The sequence below is a fragment of the Gastrolobium bilobum genome, unplaced genomic scaffold (assembly GCF_033153095.1).
Source record: "Gastrolobium bilobum isolate Gb01-03AN ecotype WA unplaced genomic scaffold, APGP_CSIRO_Gbil_v1 utg27305, whole genome shotgun sequence".
Lineage (NCBI taxonomy): Eukaryota > Viridiplantae > Streptophyta > Magnoliopsida > Fabales > Fabaceae > Gastrolobium > Gastrolobium bilobum.
In genome coordinates, this window is record NW_026897244.1 from 253,658 (window position 1) to 270,200 (window position 16,543).

The following is a 16,543-nucleotide window of genomic DNA, read 5'->3' on the forward strand; positions in this document are numbered from 1 at the left end:
TGGGCTGATTGTTTGAGCTATTTTTTATATGATAAGTTATTATTAGAAATGAATGTGCTAGCCTAAATTAATGGTAGCTGTAATCGGAGACTACGAGAATAAAAAGTTAATTCATATTTATTGTGCTATGTAGTTATTTAAGTTACAAACTTTAGTAGTGATGTAAAGCAACTATGTTATTAATTCTTAAGTAGTCTGTTGCACTTAATACCATAATTGAGATAATACATCGAGTGCACACGGGGTGTTACAGAAGAGAGATTAAAATAGTGGTATTGTTAAGAATGGTTAGATTGAACCGAAGAAGAAAAACAACAAGTGCATCATCGTAGTGGCTACCAACTCTGATGATGAGGTCTTCCTCCTAAATGAGGATAATTTTTTAAACGTTGCTTATGATGATTCTGCTTGGATTTTTTATTCATGTGTATCATTCACATTACTCCATACAAATTCTTCTTCTCATCATGAAAGTTTGGAGACTTCAGAGTTATGAAGATGAAAAATCAAGTCTCGAGTAAGATTGCAAGAATTGGTGAAGTAACTCTGACAACAGATGTCGAATGTTGGCTTGTGCTGAAAAAGTTCAGGCATGTGCCGAACATATGCCTTGATCTCATCTAGACATGAAAGCTTGATGCTATAGGATTGATGAGTTACTTTGGTTCTGGAAAGTGGAAATTCGCCAAGGATAGTATGATGGTCGCCCTAGACAAGAAAAAGGTTCCTTATACATAATATAAGGAAAGTTTTAATGGTGGAGAAGTAAAAATAGTCCAAGATGGTTGCAACATGAAGTTATGGTACAAACAATTTTGCCACACAAGCGAGAAAAGACTTCAAATTTTGACCAAGAAAGGATTATTACTTGGTGTCAAATGCCAGATGTTAGAGAGACACACTCATTGCCTTGCTGGTGAGCAACAACGCGTTTCCTTCGTAAGGCCAGAACTAAGACAAAAGAAGGTATGTCCTAGACTTAACCCATATTAACGTCTATTCCATGATGGAAAGATCTCTCGGTGGGGCACATTATTTTCTTTATGTTATTGATAACGATTCCCGCAAAGTGTGGTGTATTTGTTGAATCTAAGGACTAAGTACTTCAAGCGTTTAACGAATTTTTTGCCCTAGTTGAACAAGAGACAAGGAAGAATGTTGTAACTTGTTTGACATTTGTTGCAGGTTAGTAGGAATAAGGCTATAGAAGATGCCACCCAAGACACCCCATTTGAATGCAGCAACTAAGAGAATTAACCGGACTATTGAATAACATTTTTGAAGTATGCTCTCTCATTCAGGTTTTCCAAAGTCGTTCTGGGGTGAGGTTGTCAAGACTATTATTTATGTAATAAATTTAAGAAGTATAGACATGTCAGAAGGCTTCTTAAGATCATATCAAAGTCTTTGAATGAAGAGATTATGTACATATTCTTAAAGGCAAAAGAGCAAAACTTGATGCAAAGAGAAATGAGTGTTTATACTTCAGTTCTTCGAGATGTGAGTATGGCCGCAGATTTTGGGACTCCATCAACAGGAAAGCAGGAAAGGTTGTTAGAAGCTAGGAAGTTATCTTCTTTGAAGATCAAAATATTGTATATTTCAGAAAGCCTAAAGTTTGACCTATTCATAGTGAAGACTCAGTACCTTCTATCTGAGATGAAATAGAGAGAACAAAATGAACCAAGCAACGAAGAGGCCATCCAACAATAAGAAAAGCTCCCTACTGTAACGCCCGGTCGCTTCAAGAATCAATGATTATCCCCACATACTAACAAGAGACTTTTCAATGTGCTTTTTCCTCACTCGCACACTTCCTGAGAAAACCTCCCAAGAGGTCACCCATCCCAAAATTTTCCCAAGTCAAGCACGCTTAACTATGGAGTTCTTTCGTTTCGGGCTACCGAAAAGTAGATGCGTCTTGTTAGTATAGGTAGTACCAATTATTTCTTATAAGCTATCCTCAACTATACCGTCCTATACCGGCACAGTCTCTGGAATCCCTTTCTTTTGGGTGTTGATTCGATTCGTTAGTGTACCCTCGTCGCTGGAAGCCTGTCAGGAGCCGCTCCTTGTCCGTGCCTCTTTGCACCGGCGATCACTCTCCGCCCTCGTCAGCGCTCAAGATGTTACATGCCCACCAGCTTCCGTCTGGTTCGTCCTCGAACCACACCGTACTAGAAGAGAGGCCTGCTCTGATACAACTTGTAACGCCCAGCCGCTTGCAAGAATCAATGACTAACCTCACACACTAACACGAGACTTTTTAGTGTGCTTTTTCCTCACTCGCACACTTCCTGAGAAAACTTCCGAGGAGGTCATCCATCCTAGAATTGCCGCAAGTCAAGCACGCTTAACTATGGAGTTCTTACGTTCCGGGCTACCGAAAAGTATATGCATCTTGTTAGCATAGGCAGTACCAATTAATTTTTATAAGTTATCCTCAACTGTATCGTCCCATACCGGCACAGTCTCTGGAATCTCTCTCTTTCAGGTGTTAATTCGAGTCATTCATGTACCCTCATCGCTGGAAGCCTGTCAGGAGCCGCTCCTTGTTCGTGCCTCTTTGCACCGACGATCACTCCCCCCTCGTTAGTGCTTGGGATGTTGCACCTACTAAAGGTGAAATAGGTCATCCAGAGGTCCAAGACAAGAATGATGAGTCAGACTCTCAACAACGAACTCAAACTTGACATTCAACATGAGTGAGACGACCTTCTACAGGATATCATTTGGACGAATACATCATTGCTGTTGAAGATGGTGAAGCCCAGAGTTATGGAGAAGCAATGATGAGCTCTAAGAAGAAAGAATGGAGAAGGCCATGTAGAACGAGATGTATTCCTTGTATGAAAATCAAACTTATGAATTAACCAAGGTTCCAAAATGGAGACAAGTTTTGATGAATAAATGGGTGTTCAAAATCAAATATCAAATGAATAGCCTAATGCCGAGATACAAGGCCAGAATTGTGATAAATTGCTGCTATCAAAAGATGGGTGTAGACTTTGATAAATTTTTTCTCTATTGTGGTAAAAATGACATTAATATGAACCGTACATGGAATAAAAACCTTTATAGATTAAAGCAAGTACCTCGACAGTGGTATGAGAGATTTGAATCCTTCATGATGGAGTTTAACTTCATGAAGACAGAAATTGACCACTACATATTTGTTAAGAGGTATGATGCAGTAGATTTTTAACTTTTCTTTTATATGTTAACGAAATGTTAATTGTAGGGCAAGACAAAATGAATATAGATGCCTTGAACATGTCCTTTGAGATGAAAGATCTCGGTCATGCAAAGTAAAACCTTGGGATCAAGATAGTAAGAGATTGTCAAAGGAAGCTATTGTGACTAACTTAGGAGAAATATAGAGAAAAGATCCTGAAGAGATTCAATATGGACAAATCCAAAACAATTAGTATTACTTGGCCAGACACGTTAAACTAAAAAGCATTATTTGAGCTCTAATGAGGAAAAGGATGAGATGCAAAAGATCCCATATCAGTTTGTTGTTGGAAGCTTGATGTACAGTTGGTGTGTACAAGACCCGACTTTGTTTATGTGGTAGGATTGGTAAGTCGGTTTCTATCAAATCCTGGCAAAGAGCTTTGAAAAAAAGTAAAGTGGATATTCATGTATCTTCATGGAACAACAAAATTATGCCTCAAATCTGGAGATGGACAAGGCTTCACAAATGATGACTTAAGGAGAGGCACTGATTTTGGAAAGTCAACAATAAGATATTTGAAAAACTTTGCAAGGAGAGAAGTCTTATGGAAATATAAATTGCAAAAAAGTATTGCACACTTAATGATCGAGGCCTACTATATTGTCGCGATTGAAGCAGGCCAATAGATGATGTGGTTGAAGAATTTTTTTCCTTGGACTTTGCCATAAGCAAGAAAAATATGTGCTCAAGTGTGACAATTAAAGTGCAATACACTTGACAAAAAAATTCTACCTATCATTCCCGTCGAAGATATATAGATGTGAGATATCAGTAAATTCAAGATATGTTAGAAGGAAAACACCTTAAGCTCGAAAAGGTGCATACCAACTTGAGCTGGTTGAACATGACGACAAAGCCAGTACCTAGAAGGAAGTTTGAAGATTGTTGTATAGGTGCTAGAATGACCAGCCCGAAGCATTAAATTTAGAAATGGGAGATTCAGAATATTAATTGCTCCAAGACTGAACATCTAAATCATCTTAATAAATGCAACCATTCTTCACAAAAGTGAAGATTCTAGATGAAATAGCTGGAAGGTTTGCCCTATTTATAAAATGAGATGAAATTCATTAGTGGAATGGTTAGCCAGTGTATTTGTATTCCTCTATAGAGAAGTTTGAGTGTGCAATCTCTTCAAAGAAGAAATTGTGAAATCCTCTAGTGAGTCACAAAGGAACAACTTGTAATCCTACTATTTATAGAGTGGAAGATTATTGTTGGACTAGGTCTAGTGATTTTTACTCCTATTCATTAGGAAGGTTCTCCACATTAAAAATTATTTCGTTGTTTATTTTCTCTCCATTTCAATTTTGGTGTTTCTGCATTTTTGTTAATTTTGGCCAACCTGCTCATAGGCCGATCGCCATGTGTCTAGCTGGTGTGCTCGACTTTATGAACTTACTCACTTCCGTATTGATATTTGATAGACTGTGTCCCAACATCATTTGCCAACACACCAAATAACTTATCCCGAAAAAATTGCTATTGGATTTATACTCAAGCTCATTAAAGCTAATTGATAGTTCATAAATACATATATCTGTAATTATACAAATAACCAGCATATTGATAAAGAGAAGTGATTGGTCCAAGAGATGTTGGGATTGACCACACACTATTAAGTCTGGTCCAAATGGTGATTGAAGGACGGTAGTAATAGGATTTGTTGCTCTACTACGCAGGATGATAGTCTGGATGAAGGAGATGTCTATTTTTTTGAAATAGATGGGGGGTTGTAACACCCGTGTATACCCGGTTTGTTATCATGTCATCGTATTAAGCCACGCTTAATTAAATGTGCGGAATAACTTTTTCTTTCAATTATGACGTCATTAATATTACCAAGTGGATTACTTAATCCTTTTTCAAAACATTGCCAGTATGTAAATTGTAATAAATCTAAGTACACTGAATAACCTCAATATATAAATAACGGTGAATATCTAAGTCACGGATCTACAACACGTAGTCCAGACATAATCCTGATACATTAATACAACTCGAATCCAAATAAGACATAGTCAATCAATGTGGCATGGACAACCCTCATGCTCACCAAATAAGGCAACAAAGCCCAACAGAGTCTCAACAACAACAAAATCATAATAATCATAAAGCATGTCAGCATCCAACATATCATCATAACAGCAGATATCTAACTCAACTCTGGCCTCCTGCCGCCCGAGATCTTAACCCCCGAGTTACCTGAACCTGAAATATGTGCCCCAAACGTGGGGTGAGATCTCTAAACAGAAATCTCAGTAAGGCAAGGGGTCCTTAAGGATTTCTCCGCCCCAAGCTCACTTACATATGCAATATAAGTTCCAAAAGCAGTAATATAATACAAGTTCCAAATCGGTACAATGCAACAGAATAATCATGTCATGTGTGTCAACTATTCTACTGGCCAGAGAAATGCATGACTTAAATACGTCTATTGCCTACATTCAGTGCAAGTACTACTTACACCCACCCACAGAATCACCCTATGGAATGTCTACTACATACACAGGCTTACCATTTAGGTGGAACAACACATGCATATTATAAGCACTTGCACATAACAGCTCAACAGTATTTCAAAATCAATATATGAAAACACATCATGCATATAAACCATCCCTCCAGCGCCTCCCAGAACCGAGATGTGAACTTCGGGTCTCTATCATTGATGATACTCTCGGGCACCCCGTGAAGCCTCACAATCTCGCGAACATACAGTCTGGCCAACTGCTCAGTAGTGAAGCTCACCTTCACTGGAAGAAAATGGGTAGACTTCGCCAATCTGTCCATAATGACCCAGATAGAGTCACAACCAGCCTGAGTCTTCGACAATCCCATAACGATGTCCATGGAAATGCTCTCCCATTTCCATTCCAGAATCTCAAGAGGTTGAAGTTTACCAGACGGCTTCTGGTGCTCAATCTTCACCTTCTGGAAAATCAAACACTTAGACACATACACAACTATGTCCTTTTTCATACCCGGCCACCAGTAATTCCTCTTCAAGTCCTGGTACTTCTTTGTAGCACTAGGGTGGACAGTAAACTGGCCCTTTGAGCCTCTGTCATCACCTATTCAGTCAAAGGACCTTGAGGAACCACAATCCTCTTCTGGGAGGTCAACAATCTGTTCTCATTCCAAGACACACTGTCCTGGTTCTTCACATAGTCTAGGCACTCTCTCTGCACTTGCGCCTCTTTAATATTTTCCATGAGCTCATTCTTAACTTGCACAGTTTCCGTCTCGAGAAGTGCACCCCCAAACAAAGAGGTCACCGTCAGATCTCGAAACTGCTCAATAATATCATAGTCACCCATAGTCAAACTGGATAGACTCACGGATTTCTGACTCAAAGCATCAGCTACCACATTTGCCTTGCCAGGATGGTACTTCAACTCAAAGTCGTAGTCCTTCAGATACTCCATCCATCTCCTCTGCCTCATGTTCAGCTCTTTCTCATCAAACAGATACTTCAAACTCTTGTGGTTACTGAACACGGCAAACTTCATGCCAAACAGGTAGTTCCTCCAAATCTTGAAAGCAAAAACGATAGCAGCCAACTCCAAGTCATGAGTCGGGTAGTTCTCCTCATGAGGCTTCAACTGCCTCGAAGCATAAGCAATCACTTTACCCAGTTGCAACAGCACACAACCCAGCCTCTTTCCGGAGGCGTCACAATATAACTCAATCTCCTCATTATAACTTGGGTGAGTTTAGGTCCTACTCCATGACTCTAATCTAGTCTCGACTTACAATTTCTATAAATCATTACTCTCAAAATAAAATCATATTCTTTTCACAGTATGAAATCATAATCATGTTCATTTCAATCAATACGTGTTGATTAATATACCAATTCACATAGTAGCGTACCTTATTTCACGTACACCTGCAAAATTTTAAATTCTACTAACATAATAAATAAATACTCTATGCAACATCATACCTCAATCTCCATGGCATCTGCAAAATCGAAAGTCAATAGAGGATGGTACAACATCAATGTTAACTTAGAGTCATGGAGACCACTCAACCCACAAAACTAACTGTACATACACTTGCCTCGCATATGTCAGATCGCGCGTGGCTTTGCCACAAAGTCCAAGTGTTACACACTTAACTCCTTAAAGGGAATTTCACATTCTCAACAAACCTGTCTATAGAGTGTTCCTCACTCACCAGCAAGAAGATATCTTCTCTTACATTTTTTTTTTAAATAGAGCACCATCACAACATGTAATGGCATAAGGCATCTTACTTTCCATGCCAAACTTGGCATGTCACTCTTCGTATATTTTACTCATCCCACCACTTGATGGTTGTAGAGTTTAAACTCATATTTCAAGTCTCTTAATGCATTATTATACCATAAGGTAAACTAAAATTGATTGATCTGTGCACCTCGTGCACCCGGATCACCCAATAGTCGAACTCAAATCGGTGCCCTCATGGGACTTCCAAGAGTCAACACTCTTAGGATTCAATCCCCAAAGGGAAACCCATGACATAGGTTATCGGCCAAGAAACTAGTAGGCATACCAGTCTCCAGTGTACCTCGTACACAAGGACCACTCACTGAATTACACATCCACTGAGCGTCCAAACAAACTTCTCAGAGGCACCCTCTCCGGATACATCCCCTACAGGGATAGTCCACAATACGCTGATGGCCAATAACCCACTCAATCAACCTAGTTCCTCAGTTTATATTATCAAACACTTTAATGCAACATTCAATGTATAAACATAATTCATACATAATAATATGCAATCACAACAATCCAACACACAATTTCTCAACAGCCCGTCCGTACCCAAATGATTTTACGATTGACCACGGGTAGACAATTAAGATCTGCTATGCAGTCTCGGCCATCCAACTAAAATACCACATCCAAATAAATAGGTGAAGTATCCCATTTCTCTTCTGTAGTGGTAATAACCCTCGGAACTGGAGAAACCTCAATTATGGGCAAGTTCAGCCCCACAACAATCAGACTCGCAATAATTAAATGTGTCATCCCTAAGTCAAACAACACATCACAGAAGTATCCCCAACGTGAATTATACCTCTCGTAAGATCCAGAGCTCTGTCCGAATGTTGCCTATCTAATGTGTAAACTCGGCCAGTGGCAGGTGGCACAACAGGTGCCTCTGTAGGTGGAGCAGGAATCATCTGAAGAGGGGCCGCCTGAACTGCTGCAGCCCTAGCAACTGAAGTATAACAATCCTTGGATATATGGCCACTCTTCCCACACTTGTAACATAGCAACTCTCCAGTAGCACATCGTCCCAAATGCTCTTTTCCGCAACCTATACACTTCGGGATAATCAAGGGTCTAGCAAAGTTTTCTGCCAGAGTAGTAGACCTCTTGAATTTGTTGCACAGTTGTTTGACCTGTAGCTGCTTCCCTTTACCTTTGCATCCAAACTTTCTGTCCCTCCAGGAAGTGGAGCCACTGTTTCCCTTAGCCTCAGATTCTTTGACTTTCTTTGCCTCGTGATTCACACGAATCTTCTCGAAGTCACTGCCCTGCTGAATGCAAGTATGGAAGTCCTTAGATGTCGATCCAGCTATCCTTTCTATGCGACATACTGAAACATTTTGTATTCCTGCAGCTCGCTCCGCCTTGGAAGCGCACCTCTTGATAATGTGACCTGGCTTGCCACATCTGAAACATACATTTTGTCCTTGCCAGAAAGTACCTGTATGAGTCTTTCCACACGGGATGCACTTAAGCAGCGAGGATTCATTCCCAACTAACATCTCTCTAACTCCATTCCCACACTGCTGTGGGGATGGAGGTGGTGGCAGTGGAGGATGTTGGCCGTCATGAAAACCAATCCTCATCTCCACCAATACGACCCGTACCAGGATCATATATGCCAGTCGATTCTCCTCCAATACATCTTCAATGGATTTCCGGTTTGTCTCTCTAATGACATCCGTCATAGCCTGGTTGGCCGCCCTAGTGGCCTCATGTTCGGCTAGTCTAGCCGCCTGCAACTCAGCTAATGCAGTCAGGATAGGATCAGGTTGATCCTCGTTCGTCTCTCGGCTCCTCCGAGGTATTACCATGACTCTGCACAAGTTACACAAAGAATGAGTTGATCAGGCCCACGCGATGTGGTCACTCATGCATCATCATAGTAAAACCCAAAAGAGAGAGCACACAAGACAGACACACAACAAAACATCCTAAGTTATTGCAATACATACAGGCTTCTTCCCTAGAAAGTGCTTTGATACCATAAAATGTAACACCCCGTGTATACCCGATTTGTTATCATGTCATTGTATTAAGCCACGCTTAATTAAATGTGCAGAATAACTTTTTCTTTCAATTATGACGTCATTAATATTACCAAGTTGATTACTTAATCCTTTTTCAAAACATTGCCCGTATGTAAATTGCAATAAATCTAAGTACACTGAATAACCTCAATATATAAATAACGGTGAGTATCTAAGTCACGGATCTACAACACGTAGTCCGGACACAATCCTGAAACATTAATACAACTCGAATCCAAATAAGACATAGTTAATCAATGTGGCATGGACAACCCTCATGCTCACCAAATAAGGCAACAAAGCCCAACAGAGTCTCAACAACAACAAAATCATAATAATAATCATAAAGCTTGTCAGCATCCAACATATCATCATAACAACAGATATCTAACTCAACTTCGGCCTCCTGCCGCCCGAGGTCTCAACCCCCGAGTTACCTGAACCTGAAATATGTGCCCCAAATGTGGGGTGAGATCTCTAAATAGAAATCTCAGTAAGGCAAGGGGTCCTCAAGGATTTCTCCACCCCAAGCTCACTTACATGTGCAATATAAGTTCCAAAAGAAGTAACATACTATAAGTTCCAAATCAGTGCAATGCAACAGAATAAATCATGTCATGTGTGTCAACTATTCTACTGGCCAGAGAAATGCAGGACTTAAATACGTCTATTGCCTACATTCACTGCAAGTACTACTTACACCCACCCACAGAATCACCCTATGGCATGTCTACTACATAAACAGGTTTACCGTCTAGGTGGAACAAAACATGCATATTATAAGCACTTGCACATAACAGCTCAACAGCATTTCAAAATCAATACATGAAAACACATCATGCATATAAACCATCCTCCACGGGGTATGGTGGAACCAACAATGGCTAAACCGAGGACACGAAAGCTTACCTCTCAAGCTATCCGTCCAAACCAAGAGTCCACACTAGTCCAAGGTCACCAAACAACACAATCATAGTCTATTTATATCAGAAATATCATCAATAACCATACTTTAAAGGTTCATTTCATTAAGACAACATTTCCTTTTTCGTTTATATCTTTTCTAGTTCACAATTATCAAGCATTAAGTCCCTCAATTAAAGGTATAACTGTTTCCCAAAAGTAACACAAACTTCCTAGGACATCATGCCCAAATGAGGACTTTCTCACGCATTAAAACTGGTTTCCGGTTATTTTCACATAGGGTAATCGATTACCAAACACTTGGTAATCGATTACTGCACATGGTAACCGATTACCCAAAACAGGGTAATCGATTACTGCACATGGTAATCGATTACCAAGTGAAAAGTAATCGATTACCACGCGGGCAGAGCAGCAAACTGCAAAATTTTTCTGCATAAACTGAAGTGCAAATAGCTCCCATTGATCCAAGGTTAGTTTTGTCCCAAAACAGATGTTCATTATCACTTATTAACCCTAGATTAACAACCCAAAGCTTGAATGATTAAAGTTATCTCTTTTCATGACACAAACAAACTATTTTCATGAAATTTCGAAGGGAATGTTCAAGGTATACCTATGGGGTCTCAAACTTAGCAGAAAAAGGTGCTCATGGAGCTCTCAAATCTGTCCCAAGAAGTCAAATTACACAAGCCACGAAATGGTGACCAAAGCTTGGTCCTTTCTCAACCAAAATGGCACCTTGAAGCTTCAAATGGCATGGAGATGACTCCCACACCACACAACCTCAAATTCAGCAGCTCTCTCACTCACCACAAGACCCACAACTTAGAAATGGCTGGACTTTTACCCACTCATGGTTAGAGCACACTCATACAAGGAACTTTAGTGAAGAAAGTATGGGGAAAAGGTGCTCTCTTTGAGCTTTAATGGAAAAGAGAAGGTGGAGGAAGGAGGCTGCCTCAAGAACTCAGAAAATGTCACATAGGAGATGAAATTTATGACCTAGGATCATGTGCCCCTTGTATTTATAAGCGCGCTTAAGTTTAATCGCGCAGTATTAGCATTAATAGCTACGCTTATCATTTTAATCTCAAACTTCATATTCTGAACCTAGCCATTTTTCTAAGATTTGTCATATTTTTATTTTTATTTTTCGCAACACTTTTTTAGTACGAGTTTTCACGCTGTCAGTATTAGTTCTGACATCAATTCTCATTATTTTGACTCCAAACTTGTTATAATAGTCCTATATAATATTCTAGTAATATATACACACTTTTCATAATTTTTCGGGATACTTCATCGGTACGCATTTATACCGTGAGGCAGAACCGGTATTTGCACTTTTCGTCAGAAGAGAGACTTTCAATATTATTAAGCACTTACTATAATTATTTAAGTCTTCTAATAATTATTAGGGTCAATTATGGAATTATCTCATTAATCTCATAATTAATTAATTAAATTCCTGAATTAACTGCGGGTTCTTACAGGGGTGGGTACATGCAAAGCACTCTGATACTCAAGTCAATATTTGAATGATGAGCTTAAGTAAATTAGAAGAAGATGATCATATATGAACTTTGAGCGTCTCCTTCATAGTTGTTGTATGACCTACTTATGTCGTCTTAATATGATGATACACATTCTTATTGGTGAATTGTGGTGGCATTGTCAGCCTATTATATCCGTGGAATGCCTTTGGTGAGCTATGACGCATGAGTTTAACTGTAATCTAGTGCATGTTCCTCGGCCTTTGGCTATTAAGAAGGTTCATGAGTTCTGAATTGCTATTAGTCTAGTTGCGTGTTTGCAGGATTGCGGATACGTGATATGCATGCTCCCTAATTGACTAAGGGCCCGTTTGGATGAGCTTTTTTTTCTTCAAAAGCTGCTTTTTTTCAAGAAAAAAAGTACTTTTCGTTTTTAGTTCGTTTGGATATCTTTTTTTTAAAAAAGGAGAAGTCACAAAAAAGTCAAAAACTTACTTTTTTCCGAAGCTAAAAATTTTAACTTCTAAAAAAAGCAGAAGTCAAAAATCAAATATTTTTTTCAAAAACTAAATATTTTTATAAAAATATAAATAGTTTAAACTTTTGTAAAAAGTACTTTTAAAATAAGGAAATGATAAAAGTTACTTTTTCTAGAAGGTGAAACAAACGACCTCTAAGTCTTTGTTTTTTAGCCTTTTGAACTATTACTAGACTGGATCCTTCATCCAATTTAATATGGGTCCTATTCAAGAATAAAGGCAATAATTGAAAAGATACTACTAATCTATTTTTTTTTTTTTTTAAAAAGACACCACAGGAAATAATGGTAAAGCTTAATTATATATAATCGCTGAATATAAATTTTATTTTATCTGAATATATGTATAATCACTGGATGTACAAATTTCATAAACAGATAACCATACATACAATTAAACCAACTCAATAGTATAAAATTGTTTTTTAGAATGTTTACTTTTTAGATTTACAAGAGGGTCATGATTCAAAATAATCCTCTTGACACACTCCTTCAAACCTGGTTCGAGTTGTACCATGCAGCGAGATATTGCAATAATCAAAAAATTTCCAAAATGAGAAACACCCAACTCCGTGACCAAAAATATAGCATTCTTAAATAGTCAAATGCAAATTAATGAAATTGAACACCAACCTATCAGCATTTTTGCAACTTTTTTTTTTTTTTTTTTTTTGGGTCCTTCTTTGCTCTAAAGAACCACTTGAATAAGCAAGCACAACAAGTACATACAAAATTTGTCAGTGTATTAAACACTCAACCCCGCAGTGAACGTTACACCAGTTGAAGGTAACCAAAGATTCCCCTCAATAAATTGGGACACAGTGAAGTTACTAGCCTGCCTAGAATCATTCATCACATGGAACCCTGGCCATTTCACCCGGTTAACTAGTCCAGCTCCTGGCCCATAATTCATGTACTCTGCATAGTACAATGTGTCCAAAGCAAAGTCCCCATTCCACTCTAACCACCCTTCTGGCCTTAACACATTGCTTATGTAAGATTGCATGAAAATTGTTCTTGAATATGGCTTCCATGGTCTGCCAAGGTATGTTTGTGTGGAGTTAACTGAGTTAACAAGGTCAGAATCAGCAGAGATGTTGCAGAATTGCATGGAGAAACCAGTTGGTTCATCAGGGTCTTTTCTCCCTTGAGCTGTGATGGTGTTCTTTTGATTTGGTAACCCTTTCTTAGCAAGTATTTGGCAGTTTTGGAAAATAGCAGTGGCATCTCCAAATATGAAATCCACTGTGCCACTTATTTTGCATTCTCTATAGAATTGGCGCATGGTGTGTGCATAGAGGCTATCTTGGTAACCAAAAATACCACATCGGTAGAATACAGAGAGGTCAGAGTCTGATCTTAGTGCCACTGCTTGATGCTTCTCGGGCCCAGCAGTGTTCTGGAAGGTAATGTCTCGTGCTATGAATCCTCTCCCACTCACAGCTGCACATGCGACCAAATTAAAAAAATAAAATAATCAAATACATAAATAAAGCAAAGATGAGAATTGGGTCAGAGATTTCAGCTGTTGAAGAAGACAAGTGCTTTAGACCTTATGAATGTTATAATTGCAGCACATGCTCAATTATTTTTCTTTATAAGTAGGTTGCAGACAGACATGGATTATGTTATGTTAGTTAACGTTTAAATAACAATGCTTTATTGCTATCGAAAGTACATGGATTAGTTGCCGGTTAGAACTGTTTTGGGCAATTGCATTGATTAATCATGTTGTCAGTGTTTGGCTTCATAAGTTGTTTAATAAATAAGATAGGATTGGGTAATAAATCTTGTTTGCTCATACACATACACAATAGAGGGTACACATTACTTACCCTTAGGAATTAGGGTCCACTTTTGATCTCAAATAGCGCTTCAGACCCAATTAAAATTTTCCACATATTATTAAGATTAGAGTAAATCCATTGGATTACTCTTTTAATTAAGAAAAAGATTTATCTTTTTTGTATAACTACATTTTTTTTTAATTAATAACTATTATTATTATTAACGACTTTTTAAGATGAAAAATAAAATTTGACGAGAAAATAAAAAAAAAAAAAAAAGAGAGAAAGAGGAGCGAGTCCTTACCAAAAGTAGCTGACCGGAATGTGGTCCAACCGTCGATGAAACTCCGGTTACCGGAGATAACAGTGGCATCCATGCCATCTCCAATCATCATAAGGTTCCACTTCTTCTTCTTGATCTCAACATTCTCCATGTAAACACCCCTCTTTATGTATATCACATAGCGTTTCATGCTATAGTCAGGTGCTGCTAACACAGCATCCCTCACCTTAGTAAAATTCCCAGTCCCATCAGCGGCTACAACAGCATCCACATGCACCCCATTTTCTTGCAGTAGCTTCCTGTTCCTTGGTTTAATCCACGAAGGAAAATGACCCTGCTTGGTGGAGAAAGAGAAGTGATCCGAAACAGGGTTCACTTGGGTAAGTAACTCCTGAAGCAATGAAATCATTTGGCCAAGGCCAGTTGATACTAGACCCTTCACAATCCCACTTGTACCTTCGAATCCATCCATGCATGTCTCTGGATTCGCAAGTGCAGCACTTAGCCATGTCCTCAAATCAGAGCTTAGGTTCCCAGTACTATTATGCTTCCCTACAAGTAACAATACCCAATTTTATTTTATAACATATAGTCTCTTTAATAGGGAAATGGTAAGTCACAAGTGGACAAAAATTTGAGTTGAAATCCAAGTTACATTTCATCCCAAAATCTTAAAACTTATATTAATAGTAGGTTCATGAATTACTCGACTAGTTTAATTCGAGTTAGGGAGGATTATATGAGCAGCAAAACTCGTTTCCAAAAACTTGAACTCAAGACTATTGGTTAAACTGGAACAATCGAGTTGATGTATGTGTTTGATGATATTAACCACTCATATTTGAATTCACAACTACTCAACATACTTAGACCAATATTTTATGAAGACAAAGTTTAAGATAGGAAAATGGGATGTTATTGTGGTTGAGATTGTTTTGAAGGAAAATGCCAAACAAAGTGGGAACCAAGAGAGACAAATGGTACCTTTGGGAGTTTGGGTAGCGGAAGCAGACCAATCGAGTTCATCAGAGGAGAGGTCAAGCAAATCGAGGCAATCAGAAACGGCGTTAGAGAGACGAAAATCGCCGAAGCCAGTGCCGAACTCAGAGAGAATGGCGGTGACATCTTGCAAAACGTCAAGAACAGCTCTCACTGAACCAACGAATGCAGAAGGAGAAACCTTAAGACACTCTGATCCCACGATGTAGTCAATGGGCGAAGCAGCAGAGAGGCTGAGAAACAAGACGGAGAAGAAGATGAATGTGAAAGAGGTGGTGGAAGTTGGAGATAATAACTCTTTTGTTGAAGAAAGAGCCATTGAGAAAAGAACTGAATTAGTAGAGGTCATACACACTTAAGCGAGTTGCATATATTTAAAGGGAAAGAGTGGGAAATAAAGATTAGAATGTATTGGTTAGCTGGGCAGGTAGGGGAATTTAAGGGAAACTCATCTGTACTTTTTTTTTTGGAAAAATAAAATAAAAAAAAACTTGCTTACAATAAATTCATGGTGAAAATCTAGAGGATGTTAAACAGAATTTAAGAGGGATGGAGGGAAGGTCAGCCTTGTGACTCAGCCTCTCTGAACGTAAGGTCGTGAAAAGGGGATACACGGGAATGGATGTTCTATATCATGAGTTCTCCGCTTTATCACGCGAAAAATATATATCTATTTTCTTTCTAAGTAAACATTAAATAGATAAGGTTCATGAAAATATATAATAAAAAATAAATATCAAATTTTTAAATTGTAAAATAATGTAAAAATTAATATGGTATGTGATAAATTTTTGATACCACTGTTGTACCCAAGTGGGTACAACATTTTGCCAATTTTGAAAAAAAGTACAATGTGATGGAATTTTTTTTTTTTGAAAAATGTTAACTTTTTTTTTTAAAAAGTGAATAAATGTTGTATCCACTATCCACTTGGGTATAATAGTAATACCAAGAAAATGTATAACCGGCTGCAATTGTAA

General features: G+C 38.4%; 2 protein-coding genes across 2 annotated transcripts in view; both read right to left on the reverse strand.

The window, feature by feature from the left end:
- Positions 1-15,616, reverse strand: part of LOC133305161 (pectinesterase/pectinesterase inhibitor PPE8B-like) — a 31,520-nt gene extending 15,904 nt beyond the window's left edge. Inside the window, exon 1 of the mRNA XM_061505290.1 lies at positions 15,549-15,616. The gene's annotated coding sequence lies outside the window, so the exon portion shown is untranslated. The remainder of the gene's footprint in view (positions 1-15,548) is intronic.
- Positions 13,240-15,973, reverse strand: LOC133305155 (pectinesterase/pectinesterase inhibitor PPE8B-like). The gene is made up of 3 exons (XM_061505284.1): positions 15,549-15,973; positions 14,586-15,116; positions 13,240-13,937 (listed from the first exon to the last, which is right to left on the reverse strand). Exons 1-3 carry the CDS (start codon positions 15,910-15,912, stop codon positions 13,240-13,242), a joined length of 1,593 nt encoding a protein of 530 aa, XP_061361268.1. The 5' UTR covers positions 15,913-15,973.
- Positions 15,974-16,543: the final 570 nt, after the last annotated feature.

Bases quoted from the DNA above. Each gene is read 5' to 3' on its own strand.
- LOC133305155 (XM_061505284.1), bottom strand. From the start codon at position 15,912: ATGACCTCTACTAATTCAGTTCTTTTCTCAATGGCTCTTTCTTCAACA. The intron at 15,117-15,548 runs GTACCATTTGTC...TGTTACTTGTAG, and splicing joins CGCTACCCAAACTCCCAAAG to GGAAGCATAATAGTACTGGG. The intron at 13,938-14,585 runs GTAAGGACTCGC...TCGCATGTGCAG, and splicing joins ATTCCGGTCAGCTACTTTTG to CTGTGAGTGGGAGAGGATTC.